Genomic DNA, 21,587 nt, shown 5'->3' on the forward strand with positions numbered 1-21,587 from the left:
ATTTGTTCCTAAAGTCATCTATGTGTGATATGACTGTTATGTAATATGTATCTTGATAAAATAAATTTTTCAAAGATTACAAATAATTATTTAATTCTGAGTTTTCCTGCAGCCCTAAGAGGATAACATTTAAAAAAAGAGGCATGCAATGTGTTCTTCTGTAGTAGCAATGGGTTATTGTGCGTGGGCTACAAGGCTCTGTCTTAATACTATTTGCACCCAGTTTTATTTTCCTAGATCTGTTATTTAACCTACTTTTCTTTTAATGCACTTGCTGCATCTTAAATATTGCAACTAAATTGTTAACAACAAGGTATGATAGGCGAGATGATTATTGGTTTTGAGCTCTCTCCTTTGTTGCAAGGGAAGAAGAATGGATAGAGTTTCTCAGTGAAAGACTGACCAGTGAAAGAGTAGATATCAGACCTGGCCTCAACATCATAGAAGGAGACCAGACCCTCCTCATAATCCACAAACACCCCCAACTTTTGAGGAGTCTGTTTCAATGAGAGGATGAGAGGCGGAGAGCTCAGAGCCAGAAACTCAGTCTCGTTCCTCAGGTGCACAGTCCAGTATCCGTTCTCAGGGCTGACTGAAATCATCCCCTTCCTGTTAATGGACTCTCTGACCACTCCTAGAACCCACACGGTTTTCCCTGTGACCTGAACCTCATAGTAAAATCTCCCTGAAGAGAACCCCTCCTTTCCCAAAACACAGGCAGACGTGTCAAATCTCTCTGGGTTATTTGGAACATTCTGCCACGCGTACCCGTGCCACACTCGCTTCCCATCAGCGGACAGGACGAGTTTAGGGTAGGCTGTTTTAGGATCCAGAGTCACATTCACTGCAATAGAGGGAAACAGAGACGGAAAGTTTGTGTCAAGGCAGGAACGCATGAAAGACTTTGCATTTTTTAGCCACATGTGTCTTGTATGATGTTTCTTATTGTGCATATAATATTATTTGGTGTGGTGTAATGTAGTGGGTAACACATCTGACTTTCTACGCTGTAGACTGGGGTTCAATCCCTGCCTGAGGCACCCTGCACTATACCAATAACAGTCCTTGGGCAAGACTCCTAACACTACCTTCGCCTACCTATGTAAAATTGTAAGTCGCTTTGGATAAGAGCGTCTGCCAAATGCCATAAACATAAATTATTACACTTTTTTATACATATTTTCACTGATATAACTGACAGATGTTTTAAGTTGTTTGGAGAAACATAAGCTAAAACTCGTCAGAAACAATATCCAGTGCTCTGATACTTAGGCCTTCCGTGAATATGAGGTGAATAAGCCATAACATTACCTGCATACTTTTTCTGCAGTTTTCCCAGACCTGGAAATGGTGGAGCAGAAGTAGTACCACTGTTAATCATTTGAAACATCTGACTTCCACAAATGAAACTGATATTGTCTGTAGATTCTCTACTTCAATGTTGTCTTGTTCTGAACAATCTATTATGATAGGTACAAAATGGCACACTCAGTCACAAACCCCACTGTATGTCTGCTCAGCACTACTTTTGCAAGCCTGACCTCTGACTTTCGCTGGAGTCTGGTGGGTTTCATCCCCCAGTGGGGCCAAGAGCTGCCTACTGTAGCTGGAAGGGGCTTTTTGACCCACATGCAACATGATAAACTACAGACCACAGTAGTTTACTTTTTTTGTCAAAACTGCTACAAAAACGAAGACTTTTGTGAAACAAAGTGGTATGACTGCTGGAAAGCACACAATATCACATTTACTTGCTACTACCAGCTCCCAACCAAACCTTAAAATAAGGCAGCTCGTTCAATCCTTCATATTTTTTTTTTCCCAAAAGTCTCATTGCTGTCACACTAGTGTTTTCCATCCACCAGTTTTTTTTCAAATTTTGAAAATGCACGACAAACCCCACAAAATTCGAGAAATCACAAAAAATATCACAAAAAAAGAGTTTTACACTAAAGTTGGAATATTGCTAAAGCCAAAATGTAAGAATGATAGAAAAGAGTTTTTTGAATAAACTGTGACATAAGTAAGAAATGATTGGCCCTACAGATGGTCAGATCGTGGCGGGCAGCTTTTTGAAGGTTGCTTTCAGTTTACTGAAATGCCCACTTCAAAGCTGATTTGAAAAATGGCTCCCAGAATTTTCTGGATCGTTGTGTTTCCCGATGCAAGGTGGACATCGTCAGGGTGGCGTGGAGATTTCGGCCCTTGTTTGCTGGGCCATTGCTCTATTGCAAACAATATGGCCATAAAAGTTGGCAAATGGCTTTAAAGACAATTCTACCAAGTTCTCTCCATCTTGCTTGTTTCGATGCAGCCCCAATTATGGCAGCCTACACCATCTAAAGTTTCTTCCCATAACTGTAGTGGATGGAACTGCTTAATTCACACATTTTAAGCTGGAATTTGGTAAATGTGCATATCATTTTCAAAAAGTTTGAATGGAAACCCGACCAGTGTGTATAACTGGCAACCACATGCTACTGATCACTAGCTAGCATTCACCTTAGTAAATGAGTTGGTTTCCTTAAGAGTGCATGGAAGTGTGGATAGCCAATCAGAGTGTAACAGATGATCAATACACCTATTTGAGTGAAGCAGCATCTGAGCCTGAGACTGGTTCAGCAATAAAATAAGAGTTACCCACCTTCAGACAAGTTACTGAAGGGAACTGGTGAGAAGGGAGAAGGAGCTGTTGCGCTGACAGTGGATCTGAAAAGACTGTCAGCAGGTTCAGTAGTTGATGTGGTGGTGGATGAAGAGGGGGCATTTCTATGCAATGCTGGTTTTGACGCTGAAAAAAGAAAACAAGCTCTCATAAAAATATAATAGCAAAACCAACAGGTTGGAATTCTTCACAATTTTCAAACACAGTAGGTAAATATAGTAGAAGACAGCCAAGGTTTCTTCCAATGATTACAAGGAAAAGGGCTGGAAAGTTGGTTACTATATCTCCTTGAGCTTCCACCTATACTAAAGAATGGACCTCATGATTATCTGTATTACCTCAATTAATGTTAAGTCATCAAACAACTCATGACTTACTTGTCTTAGATAATCGTTTTAGTTCCTTGTTTAGAGCTTCCTGAAGCTGAGACAGAGTTCTCCTCAGAGTCTCCACCCTCAGATGAGTGTTAATCCTGACGTCAGTCCAGTTCTTGGTGAGTGGACGGCTGCAGAGGGACGGGTAAACCTACAGTCCAGCAGGAGAGAGGAGAAACCCCTCAGCATGGGGAGTGCTGTCCTGTGATGGACTGCATTACTATGGAGAAACAGAGGGACTCTGACCTGTAGGAGGTGGAGGTGGTCCTCAGTGTGGGAGAGCTGCTCCAGCTCAGTGTCTCTCCTCTTTAGCTCAGTGATTTCCTGCTCCAGCTCTTTAATGAACTCTTCAGCCTGCCTCTCTGCTGCTTTCTGCTTCTCCTCCATCACCTCAAGCAGCTCCGCCTGGCTTCTCTCAATGCAGTGCATCAAAGATCTGAAGACCTCCAGGGTGTGGGCCTTAGTTTTCTTACTGCTTTCCTATGTGGAGAACAGAAAGAGACATTGGCTATGTTCATATAATCTGTGGCTGTAGGTCTTCTTCAAACCATCTGGACTCATCAGTGAGACCTTGTTGCGCTGTACAGAGCTCCGGATATCCTCGATCTTCTTGTGCCTGTGCTTTATCATCTGCTGAACAGCTTCTTGCTTCTTTCTAAGGTGCATCTATAAAGACAGAGTCATTACAGACACTTCTGTCAGCAATATCTTTGAAAACAGAGAAAAAAGTACTACAAAACTAATACTGGGCTTTTCTCACCTTCCTCTCTCCACTCTCCTCCTCTATAGGAACAGTGCTGTGAGTCTTGTGGTCTCCTTCAGTGCAGAACCGACACACACTCGTCTGGTCGTCTCTACAGAACAGCTCCAGGGGTCTCTCATGTTTCTGGCAGATGTAGTCCTCCAGGTTCTCCACAGGATCCATCAGTTTGTGCTTAATGAGTCTTGGTGCAGTCTTGTGGTTTTCCAGGTGGGTCTCACAAAACGTTGTTCCACAATCTAGGCAAGACTTCACAGCCTTCATTTTCTGCCCAGAGCAAACATCACAGGGGACAGTAGGTTTGCTGCCACCCATTTTCATCTGGAAATGATGCACCACTGCTTTGAAAGTTGTATTGACCTTCAGTTCTGGTTTTGTGCTGAATTTCTCCTTACAGAGAGGGCAGTGATGGACCTCAGCGCTTGTCCAGCATTGTTCAATGCAGGCCATGCAGAAGTTATGTCCGCATGGAGTGGAGACTGGATCGGTGAGCACATCCAGACAGATACAGCACTTGAACTCCTCTTCCCAAGGGACACTCATGGAAGGATCCATTACTGGGAAAGAGAAACAGTAAAATGACAAAAGCTGTGATTATGGATAATCAAACAGTTTCTAAGAACAAAGTCCAAAGTCTTAGTCAAATATATAACCCTGACCCTACTGCTGTTCTGCTGCCCATACACCGATCAGGCATAACATTAAGTCCACCTCCTTGTTTCTACACTCATTGTCCATTTTATCAGCTCCACTTACTATATAGGTGCACTTTGTAGTTCTACAGTTACAGACTGTAGTCCATCTGTTTCTCTGCATACAACCTGGTATGACCTGGTACGCCCTGTGTTTAAAATCACTAAAGGGATCACTAAAACACTGTGATGGCCTGGCGACCTGTCCAGGGTGTATCCTGCCTTCTGCCCAATGAGTGCTGAGATAGGCTCCAGCACCCCCTGTGACCCAGACATGCGGTTTAGAAAGTGTGTGTGTGTGTTTCACTAAAACAAAAGCATAGTTTGGCTCTTTAATGTAAAAAATTGTACACAACAACAGAAATGTAGAAAAATCAGTGGCATTCCCCTTTAATGCATTCCTATTTTTAAATGTGGTGGTTCGTGTAAGTTTGAGCACAAGCTGAATAGAAAAAACATTGAATAAGATGAAGAAAATGTGCCATCGTCTCAAGTAAATCATCACTTTTTTGCACACCGTTGAGAAATGATTAACTGTGCTCTGCGTATTAAAACCCGTGAGTGTACTGAGAGTGACCAGTGGACTTTTCTTCTCATATCATATATACAGACAATACACTGTAGATAGTTTTACATATTGTGACGTCAACCCAGCACTGCATGCAACAGTCTCAGTGTTACCTCTCTGAAAGTTGTACATACTTATTAAACTTCTTAAAGCTGGATATATTTAGTTAAAGATACTCATCGTTTCAGACCTACAGCACGGAGTGACAATCAGGATTTCTGCTCACCTGAGTGTAAAGGAAATCTTCTTTTATGTTTGCTCTCTCTCTCTCTCTCTCTCTCTCTTTACGGCAGTGCCAGCATTTGTGTGGCTCTTCCTTGTTCACTCTGAGTATCCGGTTACCGTTTAAGGTGGAGATTCAGCCAACAAGTTGAGCTATGCAGAGGCATAGTCCGCATTACGTAACACAGTCTAAACTTATTCCCAGAAGTGGCAGAAGTACACAAGTCCCTTACTTACACAAAAGTGCAAGTACAAAGTGGTTCTTCCAAAAGAAAATTGTTCTATATTGCATGATTTAAATGGTTCTCAAGTGACGAATGTGCTGTATATGATTCTATAAGGAGTCTTTTTGAAAATTGTTCTGTATAGCACCAAAAAGGGTTCTGTTATTGTTATCAGCTTGACATCATAACAATAAAATAAACCTTTTGGTGCTAGACAGAACAATTTTCAAAAAGGTTCTATAAAGAACCATAGAAAACACAGTTCTTCGGATTGTTGGAAAATATTTCACCATGCAAAGAACCATTTAATCCTGCTAAGGGTTCTTTTAAGAATGTGTGTTTAAAAAACAACCCTGGTAAAAGTTGAGGTTCATGTATGGTTGAGGCATAAAAGTACATGATCTTAATGTAGTTAAAGTAATAAGGAAAAGTATCTATTTAAAAATGTTTCCTATTATTATTTTTTTAAACTGAGTGTTTTTTATTGAATGTAAATTCATATGGAGGACCAGATTTGCCAAAATGAAAAATTAATAAAATAAAAAATAAATGACTTAGTAAATTAATATATGAAGTAGAATTGCGAAGAATAATGATGGTAAATCTAAAAATAAATATACAAAACAATTATATATTAATAATAAAATCATACATAAATTAATGTCTGCATTTATTTATATGTCTATTTAGTAATTTCCCCTTCTCACTATTTTTTGTCAATTTTGTAATTTATTTTATTAATTTATTTCCATAACTATTTAATTTCTATATTTATTTATTTCTCTATTTATTTCTGTATTTCCTTGCCCTTATGCTAATAAAGGGGCTGTCAGTCAATGATGTCACAGCGTCTTAATATTCCTATTGGTTGATCGATGTCAGATTCTGGAGATCGATTGTTCATGTCTTGCTCTCTCAGCGGTAACTAAGGACCAGACAGTACAGTAGTGGCTGTTTACAGCAGCAGACAGTCAGAGATCTGAGACTCGGCTGATCTGGCTGAAAACGCAGGTCCAGATTATTGACACTTCTGTTGGAGGCTGTGGGGACAGTTTGGTCCATTTTACTGCCTCTGCTGATACAGAGGTCGACCAGTAGTGTTCAGAACTTTGGAGGAGGTGGTTCAGCGTCTTTTTCTGCAAATTTCAGACCATCCAGACATTTGGATGCCTTTCTTACATGCTGCCTGTGGAGCCATCAAGCGTTATATATCAGCAGGTGTGTCTGTTCGTGACACTGCAGCTCTTTATGGACTGAAAGAGCAGTTTAATCAGCTCTTCTTCTCCTGGTCTTCATTGCTAAGCCTGAATGTGAAAAACACGCCCCCTCATTATCATATGAACGATGAAATACAGAAATAAATAAACTAATTAATGAATAAATAAATAAATAAATGAATTAATGAAAAATAAATCAATAAATGAATACATGAATCAATGAATAAAGTGAACAACTGTTAAAAATATAGATAAGGACAAAATGTAAAAACGCATTAATAAAACAAAATAAATAATAGAGAAATAAATAAATTGAGAAATATATAACTGCAGAAAAAGGAAATATGTGTATAATTACAATCACAATAAGCAATATATACTTTATTTAGGTTTTTTTTATTTATTGATTCATTTACTGAGCCCTTTATTTTTTTTATTTTATTTATTTTTCAATTTGGCAAACCTGGTCCTCCATAAATTCAATGTACGCAGCTGTGATAACCATAAACAAAGGCTTATGTTAAATCTGCAAAATCATCCAAATGACTGGTTTTAATATCAGTTTGAATATCAATCTTTTTCAAGCATTCTAACCAGGTCACGTAGTTCCTGTAAGTAAGGTCATGGATATGATTTTTTTAAATCATTATTTTCACTCTCTGAGCAATTCCAGTAGGATTCCATACCACTTACAGTGCTTGGACCCCTAATAATAATAAGAAGAAGAAGAAGAAGAAAAAGAAAAAGAAGAAGAGGATGAATGTTTGATTTATATAGGCAGGGAGAAAAACTCCCCTGACCGCCATGAATAGTTACCTGGCTTGCCACCAGGTGAAACTACACTGCTACGAAGCGTCCCAGCTCGTGGCCCACTCAAATTCCAGTGAGGTGGTCCAAAGTGCCCTGGCTCATGGGCAAGGCCTAGTCACATTCGGATATCATTGCGAAAAGTGCCCTGACTCATGACCGAGTCAGACTCTGCTACTGTGGTGAAAAATGTCCCGGTTTATGGCCTAGTTAAACTCCATTACCATGGTGACAAATGTCTCGGTATACAGTCTGATTAAACTCAGCTACTTTAGTGAAAAGTTTTCTGGTATACCATCTAATTAAAGCCTGGTACCACAGTGAAAAGTGTCCGAGTTTACAACCTAGTTAAACTCCACAACATGGTGAAAAATGTCTCGGTGTACTGCCTCACCTACTGAAGTGAAAAGTCTCCTGGGTCACAGCCTCATCAAACTTCACTACTCTGGTGAAAAGTGCCCGGCTCACAGTCTGATTAAACTCACGGCCAGGTTAAACTCCTTTATCGAAGTTTGCAGCCTGGTTAAACTAAAAAAAAACAAAAAAAAACAACATAAAAATAAAATATAATAACAAAACAACAAAAAAATTATAAAAAAAAACATAATCTATGTATACATACAGTGTCCTCCAAAGAGATCCCCCTACTGCCCTCAGGTGGTGAACATCCCTACTGTCTGAGCAATAATGGATCTGTCACTGTAATTATCAAGCTTTCATTTACAAACCAAAAACATGTACTTAGTTTATCTGAATTCAAAACCCAGCATATTCACCACAAAACCAGCAAAGCTTTGAAGAATAATGTATTGCAGAACAGTTTAAGTAAGGCAGTACATTATACACAGCACTTCACCTTCGATCTGTCCTCACATGTTTGAATGAGTCATATTTTTGTAAATGTGAAAAAAAGTCTTCTACCCGGAGGCCAAGGCTTCACCTGTCTTCATGAAATGCTGGGCGTGCTTTCGTGATGTCACTGTGGAGAAACGAAGGTAAAGTGCAAACCTGGTTCAAACACAGACGGCAGTTATTTTCACCTGAACTCGACGTCCAGCTTGAAGCTTCTTCAGTTTTTCTGAACACAGTCTGCAGTTTGAAGTTCTCCAGACGCTCTTAGAGGACCTGAAGTGAGGGAAGCTCTAAAGGAAGCAGGGAACAGTCGCCAGAAAGGTGAGTCTCAAAGTTCCTAGTCAGATCACTTCTTTGTTGTGCTGCACATTTTTGCCACATTGTAAGATTTATTCTTATTATTCAGGTGTTCAAAATGCTCTTTCATTTAAAAGTTGATTTCAAATGAATAAAGAGCAGGTTTTAAAGAATAGTCAGGCAAATGTGATTGATTCAAGGTTTTTTTTATTGATTGATTTTATTGATGAAGTATCACAAAAACATGGAACCTTCTGTGGTCTCAAATCACTCTCATGGTCTCCTCCATCAGTCATGGCTTCCTCCAGCAGTCTCCTGTCTGAAGATCAGCTCCTGTGCTCTATCTGTCTGGATGTGTTCACTGATCCAGTCTCTACTCCATGTGGACACAACTTCTGCATGGTCTGTCTCAAAGAGTACTGGGACAGCAGTTCACGCTGCCAGTGTCCAGTTTGTAAGACAGAATTCTCCAGAAGACCTGAACTATCTGTGAACACGTTCATCTCTGGACTGGCTGCTCAGTTCAAGCAGTCAGTTCAGGAGAAATCCAGCAGAGCTCCAGAGAAACGACCCTTGAAACGTAAACAGGTTCTGTGTGATTACTGCAGTGAGGAGAAGCTGGAGGCTGTAAAGTCCTGTCTGGACTGTGGAGTCTCTTACTGCGAGACTCATCTGATGCCTCATAAAACTGCAGCTAAACACAAGAAAGCACAAACTGATGGACCCTGTGGAGAACCTGGAGGACTACATCTGCCAGAAACATGAGAGACCCCTGGAGCTGTTCTGTAGAGACGACCAGACGAGTGTGTGTCAGTTCTGCACTGAAGGAGACCACAAGACTCACAGCACTGTTCCTATAGAGGAGGAGAGTGGAGAGAAGAAGGTGAGAGACATTTAGAGACGTATCCATCTCATTTCTTTAAATTAGTAATTGACTTTTATTATAATGTGTCTAATTTCCACAGACTCAGCTGGTGAAGACACAGGTAGAAGTTCAGCAGATGATCCAGGACCGACTGAAGAAGATTGAGGAAATCAAACACTCTGTAAAACTCAGTAAAGTGAGTGTAAACAGTGACCTGCATTGTAGTCACTACTTTCATTCCATTTAAATACACTTTCCAGAATGAAATTTATTTACAAAAAAAAAAGGGAAAAGAAATGAATTTTCTCTTGTTAAATGGCTCCTGTTAGAAAAGCACAGAGAAGGAGAAAGCAGACAGTGAGGAGGTCTTCAGAGCTCTGCTGCGCTGCATTGAGAGAAGCCAGGCGGAGCTGCTTAAGGTAATGGAGGAGAAGCAGAAAGCAGCAGAGAGGCAGGCTGAAGAGTTCATTAAAGAGCTGGAGCAGGAAATCACTGAGCTAAAGAGGAGAGACACTGAGCTGGAGCAGCTCTCCCACACTGAGGACCACCTCCACCTCCTACAGGTCAGAGTCCCTCTGTTTCTCAATAGTAATGCAGTCCATCACAGGACAGCACTCCCCATGCTGAGGGGTTTCTCCTCTCTCCTGCTGGACTGTAGGTTTACCCGTCCCTCTGCAGCCGTCCACTCACCAAGAACTGGACTGCCGTCAGGATTAACACTCATCTGAGGGTGGAGACTCTGAGGAGAGCTCTGACTCAGCTTCAGGAATCATTCAGTAAGGAGATGGAGAAGGTTGTGGAGATTGGTGAGTATTTGCATGTTTGCCAAGTCTTGTGATAAAAATGTCATTTCAAGAATTCTTCAATGATCTTCAAAATGATGATGATAGAATCCATGTTTGATAAGTTATATATTATTAGATATTATACATGCCAATGCATTCCTGTCACTATACTGGCATCATTCAGTGTGAATGTTACAGAGCTTTAATTTAGTTTATATGAAGAATTTAATGTCAGTTTAGTTCATTTATGTTTAATTTTGTTCATATCAAACATGTATTCAACAAAAATGGAAAAATATTATAATGATAATAAAAATAATAAAAATGTTTATTGTTCTTTTCCAAACAGAACTAAAAGCAGTTCGACAGTATGCAGGTGTGTGAACTCTCACTGATCACATAAATACATGTGTTTGTTTGTTATTATATGCAGTATATTATAGTTTATTGTTTTCTCTCTCAGTTGATGTGACTCTGGATCCTGATACACCTCATCCTGCTTTTATTCTGTCTGATGATGGGAAACAAGTTACACATGGAGACACAGAGCAGAATCTCCCTGACAACCCAGAGAGGTTTCATGAAGGTGACTGTGTTCTGGGATAGGAGGGGTTCTCCTCAGGGAGATTTTACTATGAGGTTCAGGTCAGCGGGAAGACTGAGTGGGATTTAGGAGTGACCAGAGAGTCCAGTAAGAGAAAGGGTAATATAACACTGAGTCCTGAGGATGGATACTGGACTGTGTGGCTGAGAAACGAGTCTGAATATGAGGCTCTGGACTCTCCCTCTGTCCCCCTCTCCTTGAAACAGGCTCCCCAGAAGGTGGGGGTGTTTGTGGATTATGAGGAGGGTCTGGTCTCCTTTTATGATGTTGAGGCCAGGTCTCATATCTACTCTTTCACTGGTCAGTCTTTCACTGAGACACTCTATCCATATTTCAGCCCTGGTGATAATGGTAAAGGTAAAAACTCAGCACCGCTGATCATCACACCTGTAGATCATGATAAATGAGGCTCTTCTCTACAGTAAAACACTTTACAGTCAGAAGAAACTTTGTACTCTGACATTTCTGAGCATGAATTAAAGCATATTTTATTAAACAAATCTTAACACAGTTTATGGTATTAATGAATGAATGAACAAATAAGAATATAATAAATAAATGAATCAGTAGCTTTAAATGGCTACTTTGTGTTAAAGGAGCCTCAAATTATTCTTTTATTATATAATTTAAAAAAGATTATTTAACTGAGCTGCCAGTCTCGTCTGTGTCGTCTCAAAGCCTTCCTGATTACACTGTAAACTCTGTGGCTCTGCATCCCTTTAATGTGCACACAGTGAAACACTTCTACTGAAAATACTGGGGGTTAATTCTGCTATTCAGATCACACTGAACAACTTTTTATAGCTTTGTTTTCCAGATTTGCCCTCAGATCAGAAATTATGAACGTCTACCGGCTGGTTGAGCTTCTCACTTAAGGACTAGTTTTACAAATAATTAAATTTACATGATTTTCTTCTAAACACAAATATAGTCGATCAGCCAAGTTATGTTATGTGTCCAGGTTTTGCTTCTTTAGTTTAGGACTGCTAGATACCAGTTATTTTTAGAATGAGTTTATATTTACAACAAACAATAAAGTTCAGAAGCTAAAACATCAAACATTGTGCTTTTGTACCATTTTCAATCTAATACAGATCAAACATAATTTAATAATCACTGCTTTCTGTTTTAATTAGTATTTCACTCACCGTCCCAACTTTTCTGGAACTGTGTTTGTACCTGATTTAAAGTTGAACATCAACCTTCAAACTGCAGATACTGATAAACCAGTATTATCTCAGATGTAGCCACTTTTTTGTGAGAACATTTAGTTGCATTCCAAACATTTTGAAAATTCATTGATATTAACATGCATTTATCAATTTTTAAAAGTCAAACAATGGATAATGAGCTAAAACAATGTATTGGAAAATGGTGGGAATGCTCTCATTACGTCACCCAAAAGAAATGAACCTGAATGCAGCTTCTTTCATCTTGATTGTCCTCCAGTGTTTCTTGTGAGAAGCTCAGAGACTCATTTACATAAAGCACTGATAAAAATAATGAGAGCTTATTGTGATCATACTAATGGGTGCAGCCCCAGACTCCAGTCCTGGTGGGTCACAGAAATACAGAGTTAAGCATTTTCCCTCACTTAACTCACCTGATTCAACTCTTCAGCTTATTAGCGAGGTCTGTGTGAGATGAGTTCAGAGAATTAGAGGAGGTAAACGCCTGACTGAGGTTCACACCCCTGATTTAAGGTGTTTACAGTATTGAGCAACAGTCTTAGGGCGTTTTCACACTAGAGCTTGTTTCTGAACCCAGGACCACTTGCTCTGTGAGTTTGGTATGTTTGGTCGAGTATGAACGCTTTTTCACAGTTCGGAGAACGGATCTCTGGTCCTCCTGAAATCGGTGGTCTGGGGTTCGCTTCCAGAGAGCTCTGGTCCGGTCCGCTGTGGTGGACGAAGTACACAAATCATGTACTTGAGTTAAAGTAGAGATACCCAAGGTAAAATATTACTCCAGTAAAAGTAGAAGTTCCTCCCTTTAGACCTCCACTTCAGTAAAGGTACAAAAGTATTTGCCTTCAAATGTACTTAAGTATCAAAAGTGAAAGTACTAAAAGATTAATTATGACTCTGATGTCCTGTTATCATTACTGTAACAAGACTCTGCTTCATGAACTCATTTTAGGTGAAAATACTCCAGTGTCTCTCTTGGTAAACCAGTCTTTTAATAGAGCCATTAATTAGTGACGCTGATGTCTATTAAAATGATCATAAGCACAAAACACTGAAGGCAAACACTTTCCATTAGGTTATTATTTCGATTAGGTTATTATTACTCATCTGAGGGGATTCATTTAAATGAGTGGTGGAACTTCCTGGCAAGGTGTCAATTGGTGTGAATTGCCAAAGGTATGAACAATTTGTCTTTGTATATTGTTGTTGATAAACAAATGTCCCTTATATAGTATTTTTCCACTAACATTTACACCGATCAGCCATAACATTAAGTCCACCTCCTTGTTTCTACGCTCATTGTCCATTTTATCAGCTCCACTTACTATATAGGTGCACTTTGTAGTTCTACAGTTACAGACTGTAGTCCATCTGTTTCTCTGCATACAACCTGGTATGACATTGTTTGACGCCCTGTGTTTAAAATAGAAGGATCACTAAAACACTGTGATGGCCTGGCGACCTGTCCAGGGTGTATCCTGCCTTCTGCCCAATGAGTGCTGAGATAGGCTCCAGCACCCCCTGCGACCCAGAAGGACATGCGGTTTAGAAAGTGTGTGTGTGTGGTTCACTAAAACAAAAGCATAGTTTGGCTTTTAAATGTAAAAAATTGTACACAACAAAATAGAAAACTAATAATCAAAAAAAAAGTGGAATGGTTGATGTATGTTTTTTTTTGCTCAACTCTGACTTGGTAAGGTTCTTCTAGAATGGAGCATTTCACATAAATCTGAATGACCGTTTACATCCGGAGCCATTTACTAATGCAGAAATGTAGAAAAGTGGAATTCCCCTTTAATGCATTCCTGTTTTTAAATGTGGTGGTTCGTGTAAGTTTGAGCACAAGCTGAATAGAAAAAACATTGAATAAGATGAAGAAAATGTGCCATCGCCACAAGTAAATCGTCACTTTTTTGCACACCGTTGAGAAATGATTAACTGTGCTCTGCGTATTGAGACCCGTGAGTGTACTGAGAGTGACCAGTGGACTTTTCTTCTCATATCATATATACAGAAAATACACTGTAGATAGTTTTACATATTGTGACGTCAACCCAGCACTGCATGCAACAGTCTCAGTGTTTCCTCTCTGAAAGTTGTACATACTTATTAAACTTCTTAAAGCTGGATATATTTAGTTAAAGATACTCATCGTTTCAGATTAATCATAAAACCTACAGCACGGAGTGACAATCAGGATTTCTGCTCACCTGAGTGTAAAGGAAATCTTCTTTTATGTTTGCTCTCTGCCTCTCTCTCTCTCTCTCTCTCTCTCTCTCTCTCTCTCTCTTTACGGCAGTGCCAGCGTTTGTGTGGCTCTTCCTTGTTCACTCTGAGTATCCAGTTACCGTTTAAGGTGGAGATTCAGCCAACAAGTTGAGCTATGCAGAGGCATAGTCCGCATTACGTAACACAGTCTAAACCTTATCCCAGAAGTGGCAGAAGTACACAAGTCCCTTACTTACACAAAAGTGCAAGTACAAAGTGGTTCTTCCAAAAGAAAATTGTTCTATATTGCATGATTAAATGGTTCTCAAGTGACGAATGTGCTGTATATGATTCTATAAGGAGTCTTTTTGAAAATTGTTCTGTCTAGCACCAAAAAGGGTTCTGTTATTGTTATCAGCTTGACATCATAACAATAAAATAAACCTTTTGGTGCTAGACAGAACAATTTTCAAAAAGGTCCTATAAAGAACCATAGAAAACACAGTTCTTCGGATTGTTGGAAAATATTTCACCATGCAAAGAACCATTTAATCCTGCTAAGGGTTCTTTTAAGAATGTGTGTTTAAAAAACAACCCTGGTAAAAGTTGAGGTTCATGTATGGTTGAGGCATAAAAGTACATGATCTTAATGTAGTTAAAGTAATAAGGAAAAGTATCTATTTAAAAATGTTTCCTATTATTATTTTTTTAAACTGAGTGTTTTTTATTGAATGTAAATTCATATGGAGGACCAGATTTGCCAAAATGAAAAATTAATAAAATAAAAAATAAATGACTTAGTAAATTAATATATGAAGTAGAATTGCGAAGAATAATGATGGTAAATCTAAAAATAAATATACAAAACAATATATTAATAATAAAATCATACATAAATTAATGTCTGCATTTATTTATATGTCTATTTAGTAATTTCCCCTTCTCACTATTTTTTGTCAATTTTGTAATTTATTTTATTAATTTATTTCCATAACTATTTAATTTCTATATTTATTTATTTCTCTATTTATTTCTGTATTTCCTTGCCCTTATGCTAATAAAGGGGCTGTCAGTCAATGATGTCATAGCGTCTTAATATTCCTATTGGTTGATCGATGTCAGATTCTGGAGATCGATTGTACATGTCTTGCTCTCTCAGCGGTAACTAAGGACCAGACAGTACAGTAACGGCTGCTCACAGCAGCAGACAGTCAGAGATCTGAGACTCTCGGCTGATCTGGCTGAAAACGCAGGTCCGGATTATTGACACTTCTGTTGGAGGCTGTGGGGACAGTTTGGTCCATTTTACTGCCTCTGCTGATACAGAGGTCGACCAGTAGTGTTCAGAACTTTGGAGGAGGTGGTTCAGCGTCTTTTTCTGCAAATTTCAGATCACCCAGACATTTGGATGCCTTTCTCACATGCTGCCTGTGGAGCCATCAAGCGTTATATATCAGCAGGTGTGTCTGTTCGTGACACTGCAGCTCTTTATGGAGTGAAAGAGCAGTTTAATTAGCTCTTCTTCTCCTGGTCTTCATTGCTAAGCCTGAATGTGAAAAACACGCCCCCTCATTATCATATGAACGATGAAATACAGAAATAAATAAACTAATTAATGAATAAATAAATAAATAAATGAATTAATGAAAAAATAAATCAATAAATGAATACATAAATCAACGAATAAAGTGAACAATTGTTAAAAATATAGATAAGGACAAAATGTAAAAACGGCATTAATAAAACAAAATAAATAATAGAGAAATAAATAAATTGAGAAATGTATAACTGCAGAAAAAGGAAATATGTGTATAATTACAATCACAATAAGCAATATATACTTTATTTAGGTTTTTTTTATTTATTGATTCATTTACTGAGCCCTTTATTTTTTTTATTTTATTTATTTTTCAATTTGGCAAACCTGGTCCTCCATAAATTCAATGTACGCAGCTGTGATAACCATAAACAAAGGCTTATGTTAAATCTGCAAAATCATCCAAATGACTGGTTTTAATATCAGTTTGAATATCAATCTTTTTCAAGCATACTAAACAGGTCACGTAGTTCCTGTAAGTAAGGTCATGGATATGATTTTTTTAAATCATTATTTTCACTCTCTGAGCAATTCCAGTAGGATTCCATACCACTTACAGTGCTTGGACCCCTAATAATAAGAAGAAGAAGAAGAAGAAGAAAAAGAAAAAGAAGAAGAGGATGAATGTTTGATTTATATAGGCAGGGAGAAAAACTCCCCTGACCGCCATGAATAGTTACCTGGCTTGCCACCAGGTGAAACTACACTGCTACGAAGCGTCCCAGCTCGTGGCCCACTCAAATTCCAGTGAGGTGGTCCAAAGTGCCCTGGCTCATGGGCAAGGCCTAGTCACATTCGGATATCATTGCAAAAAGTGCCCTGACTCATGACCGAGTCAGACTCTGCTACTGTGGTGAAAAATGTCCCGGTTTATGGCCTAGTTAAACTCCATTACCATGGTGACAAATGTCTCGGTATACAGTCTGATTAAACTCAGCTACTTTAGTGAAAAGTTTTCTGGTATACCATCTAATTAAAGCCTGGTACCACAGTGAAAAGTGTCCGAGTTTACAACCTAGTTAAACTCCACAACATGGTGAAAAATGTCTCGGTGTACTGCCTCACCTACTGAAGTGAAAAGTCTCCTGGGTCACAGCCTCATCAAACTTCACTACTCTGGTGAAAAGTGCCCGGCTCACAGTCTGATTAAACTCATGGCCAGGTTAAACTCCTTTATCGAAGTTTGCAGCCTGGTTAAACTAAAAAAAAACAAAAAAAAACAACATAAAAATAAAATATAATAACAAAACAACAAAAAAATTATAAAAAAAAACATAATCTATGTATACATACAGTGTCCTCCAAAGAGATCCCCCTACTGCCCTCAGGTGGTGAACATCCCTACTGTCTGAGCAATAATGGATCTGTCACTGTAATTATCAAGCTTTCATTTACAAACAAAAAACACGTACTTAGTTTATCTGAATTCAAAACCCAGCATATTCACCACAAAACCAGCAAAGCTTTGAAGAATAATGTATTGCAGAACAGTTTAAGTAAGGCAGTACATTACACACAGCACTTCACCTTCGATCTGTCCTCACATGTTTGAATGAGTCATATTTTTGTAAATGTGAAAAAAAGTCTTCTACCCGGAGGCCAAGGCTTCACCTGTCTTCATGAAATGCTGGGCGTGCTTTCGTGATGTCACTGTGGAGAAACGAAAGTAAAGTGCAAACCTGGTTCAAACACAGACGGCAGTTATTTTCACCTGAACTCGACGTCCAGCTTGAAGCTTCTTCAGTTTTTCTGAACACAGTCTGCAGTTTGAAGTTCTCCAGACGCTCTTAGAGGACCTGAAGTGAGGGAAGCTCTAAAGGAAGCAGGGAACAGTCGCCAGAAAGGTGAGTCTTAAAGTTCCTAGTCAGATCACTTCTTTGTTGTGCTGCACATTTTTGCCACATTGTAAGATTTATTCTTATTATTCAGATGTTCAAAATGCTCTTTCATTTAAAAGTCGATTTCAAATGAATAAAGAGCAGGTTTTAAGGAGTAGTCAGGCAAATGTGATTGATTCAAGGTTTTTTTTTATTGATTGATTTTATTGATGAAGTATCACAAAAACATGGAACCTTCTGTGGTCTCAAATCACTCTCATGGTCTCCTCCATCAGTCATGGCTTCCTCCAGCAGTCTCCTGTCTGAAGATCAGCTCCTGTGCTGCATCTGTCTGGATGTGTTCACTGATCCAGTCTCTACTCCATGTGGACACAACTTCTGCATGGTCTGTCTCAAAGAGTACTGGGACAGCAGTTCATGCTGCCAGTGTCCAGTTTGTAAAGAGGAATTGTCCAGAAGGCCTGAGCTACGCGTGAACACGTTCATCTCTGGACTGGCTGCTCAGTTCAAGGAGTCAGTTCAGGTGAAATCCAGCAGAGCTCCAGAGAAACGACCCTCCAAAGCTACAAAGGTTCTGTGTGACTCCTGCAGTGAGGAGAAGCTGGAGGCTGTAAAGTCCTGTCTGGACTGTGGAGTATCTTACTGTGAGACTCATCTGATGCCTCATAAAACTGTAGCTAAACTCAAGAAACACAAACTGATGGACCCTGTGGAGAACCTGGAGGACTACATCTGCCAGAAACATGAGAGACCCCTGGAGCTGTTCTGTAGAGACGACCAAATGTATGTCTGTCAGTTCTGCACTGAGACAGACCACAAGACTCACAGCACTGTTCCTATAGAGGAGGAGAGTGGAGAGAAGAAGGTGAGAGACGTTTAGACAAATAGTTATCAATAGCATCTCATTATTTCCTATGATAAGTATTTTGTTATAACATGTTTCCACAGACTCAGCTGGTGAAGACACAGGTAGAAGTTCAGCAGATGATCCAGGACCGACTGAAGAAGATTGAGGAAATCAAACACTCTGTAAACCTCAATAAAGTGAGTCTGCATGATGACCTTAACTGTAGCCAGTTAATCCAATGGTTCCCAACCCAGTCCTGGGGACCCCCCAGCCGGTCCACATTTTTCCTTGATCCCCATATGTTACTAGTTAGGTTGGAACAAAAACGTGGACCATTTGTGGGGCCCTCAGGACCGGGTTGGTAACCACTGAACTTATCAATCAAATTCATGGAAAACATTTTGATTTGTCCCCCATTAGAAAAGCACAGAGAAGGAGAAAGCGGACAGTGAGGAGGTCTTCAGAGCTCTGCTGCGCTGCATTGAGAGAAGCCAGGCGGAGCTGCTTGAGGTGATGGAGGAGAAGCAGAAAGCAGCAGAGAGGCAGGCTGAAGAGTTCATTAAAGAGCTGGAGCAGGAAATCACTGAGCTAAAGAGGAGAGACACTGAGCTGGAGCAGCTCTCCCACACTGAGGACCACCTCCACCTCCTACAGGTCAGAGTCCCTCTGTTTCTCAATAGTAATGCAGTCCATCACAGGACAGCACTCCCCATGCTGAGGGGTTTCTCCTCTCTCCTGCTGGACTGTAGGTTTACCCGTCCCTCTGCAGCCGTCCACACACCAAGAACTGGACTGACGTCAGGATTAACACTCATCTGAGGGGGGAGACTCTGAGGAGAGCTCTGACTCAGCTTCAGGAATCAATCAGTAAGGAGATGGAGAAGCTTCCTGAGATCAGTAAGTACTGTATGATCAGTAAGTGGTAGAATAGAGAGTTTTTTGCTGGATGGGATTTCCTTTCATGTAATGTTTTTTATTAACCAGATTTTTTTTTGAGCTAATCTAAAATCATAACGGCCACTTCCGTTTTCCATTATTCTTTTTCAAACAGGACTGAAGAGAATTCAACAATATGTAGGTATGTAGACTTTCAGTGATCACACAACTAAATATATTAAAGGAAAAACCTGAATAAAATATTTTACCAGATACATACGCAACCACCAGAACAGGTTTAGTGAGCCTAAGTGTTCCTTCAGTTAGTGTTTTAGGGTGGTAGTGGGGGGCACCATCTAACACGTCATTCCAAAATCTTCAGGTGTTCAATTAGGTTGAGATCTAGTGACCGAGAAGGCCAAAACATGTGATTTACATGTGATCTTCATTCTCACCAAACAGTTCAGTGACCCCCTGTGCCCACTGTTTCGGGCATTGCTTTCCTGGAAGTGACCACTCCCATCAGGACAGAAATGTTTCATCATAGGATGAAATAAATCATGCCAGCAAAATGACCCCCACAGCAAAACACAGCCACTGGAGCCCCTCATTGTAGGGGTCAAGCATTCAGGCCTGTATCGTTCTCGCGGTGATCACCTGTAGCCGGCCAACTACACTAGCTTTAGCACAGCCCAACAGGGTACAGCACAAAGCACCACAGAATAATTCTGTTGTTCTCTTTCTGTCACTTCCACACCAGACATTCAAATTTGTGCTCTCATATATGAGTCTTTATCCTCTAAATGGGTGTTTTGAAGCATCGGTTAGCTAAAACCGAGTGTGTACTGCAGTGTGAGGCACCATACACTCACGTTAGCTTAGCCTAGCAGGCTACAGCTCAACACACTACAGTACAGGTTACCCTCCGTGCTCAGAACCGGTCTGCCCTGCAGTGGAAAAGAGGCCACTGATTCAACAATGTTGCCCAATATCAAATCAACATTACTTCACAGTTTGCCAACTGACCATTTTTTGACCAAAGCTTCTGCCATCCATGCTTAAACAGTGAACTCATTTTCCTTTCGCCATCCTGATCCAAAATAAAGGTCATCTGGGCCTGCTGAGTATTTTATACATGCCACAAAACAGAGTAGGATGTTAGTAGTTTGATTGTTTCATGCAGCAAAAGTGTCCAAAAGCAGGTGTTATGTTCTCCACTCATTTATTCAGGTTTTTCTTTTCATTTTTCTATATATATCTTCTCTATTATACCCAGCATTCTGTTAAAACAAGTTTAATCGGTGTGATTCTTTCAGTGGATGTGACTCTGGATCCTGACACTGCTCATCCCTCCCTCATCATGTCTGATGATGGGAAACAAGTGCGAGATGGAGACACAGAAGAGGAAGTTCCTGACAAGCCAGAGAGGTTTGATGAATGTGTCTCTGTTCTGGGAAAGGAGGGGTTCTCCTCTAGGAGATTTTATTTTGAGGTTCAAGTCAGTGGGAAAACTGAGTGGGAATTAGGAGTGACCACTGAGTCCAGTAACAGGAAGGGGGAGATTACACTGAGTCCTAAGAATGGATACTGGACTGTGTGGCTGAGAAACAAAACTCGTTATAAAGCTCTGGACACTCGCCCTGTCCTCCTCTCCTTGAAACAGGCTCCCCAGAAGGTGGGGGTGTTTGTGGATTATGAGGAGGGTCTGGTCTCCTTCTATGATGTTGAGGCCAGGTCTCATATCTACTCTTTCACTGGTCAGTCTTTCACTGAGAAACTCTATCCATATTTCAGCCCTGGTCTCAATAATGAAGGTAAAAACTCGACACAGCTGATCATCATGCCTCTTGAACTTTATAACTGAGTTTTGTATTATGACACTTTTTTTATGTGAGGAAGAACAAATGTTGTGTGTATAAAATGTGTAGATGTTTTTTTTTATATTTCCAAGATACAAGATGAATGTATCAATAATGAAAATATCAAATAAACGAACAAATGTATCACAGACTTTAAATCTGATTGGCTGCCCTGTATTGTGCTTTCTTCAAAAAGCAGTCCAGGCTGCAACACCCCCTATAACTTCAGTGTGAATGGGCGGG

At 39.8% G+C, this 21,587-nt stretch overlaps 2 protein-coding genes and 1 pseudogene across 2 annotated transcripts; 2 read left to right on the forward strand and 1 right to left on the reverse strand.

Moving 5' to 3' along the window:
* Nucleotides 1-302: 302 nt before the first annotated feature.
* Nucleotides 303-14,557, reverse strand: LOC118826045 (E3 ubiquitin-protein ligase TRIM39-like). Its single transcript, XM_036596936.1, has 8 exons — nucleotides 14,330-14,557; nucleotides 3,800-4,356; nucleotides 3,610-3,705; nucleotides 3,286-3,519; nucleotides 3,043-3,190; nucleotides 2,645-2,791; nucleotides 1,312-1,341; nucleotides 303-844 (listed from the first exon to the last, which is right to left on the reverse strand). The coding sequence occupies exons 2-8, from the start codon at nucleotides 4,352-4,354 to the stop codon at nucleotides 303-305; spliced, it is 1,752 nt and encodes a 583-aa protein (XP_036452829.1). The 5' UTR covers nucleotides 4,355-4,356; nucleotides 14,330-14,557.
* On the forward strand, nucleotides 8,504-11,567 carry LOC118826164 (annotated as a pseudogene).
* Nucleotides 14,558-17,564: 3,007 nt separating the features above from the next.
* On the forward strand, nucleotides 17,565-21,374 carry LOC118825962 (E3 ubiquitin-protein ligase TRIM39-like). The gene is made up of 7 exons (XM_036596843.1): nucleotides 17,565-17,768; nucleotides 18,038-18,627; nucleotides 18,711-18,806; nucleotides 19,030-19,263; nucleotides 19,359-19,506; nucleotides 19,661-19,687; nucleotides 20,802-21,374. Exons 2-7 carry the CDS (start codon nucleotides 18,040-18,042, stop codon nucleotides 21,347-21,349), a joined length of 1,641 nt encoding a protein of 546 aa, XP_036452736.1. The 5' UTR covers nucleotides 17,565-17,768; nucleotides 18,038-18,039; the 3' UTR covers nucleotides 21,350-21,374.
* The last annotated feature ends 213 nt before the right edge of the window (nucleotides 21,375-21,587 follow it).

The sequence above is a fragment of the Colossoma macropomum genome, unplaced genomic scaffold, assembly GCF_904425465.1.
Source record: "Colossoma macropomum unplaced genomic scaffold, Colossoma_macropomum, whole genome shotgun sequence".
In the NCBI taxonomy this organism is placed as follows: Eukaryota; Metazoa; Chordata; class Actinopteri; order Characiformes; family Serrasalmidae; genus Colossoma; species Colossoma macropomum.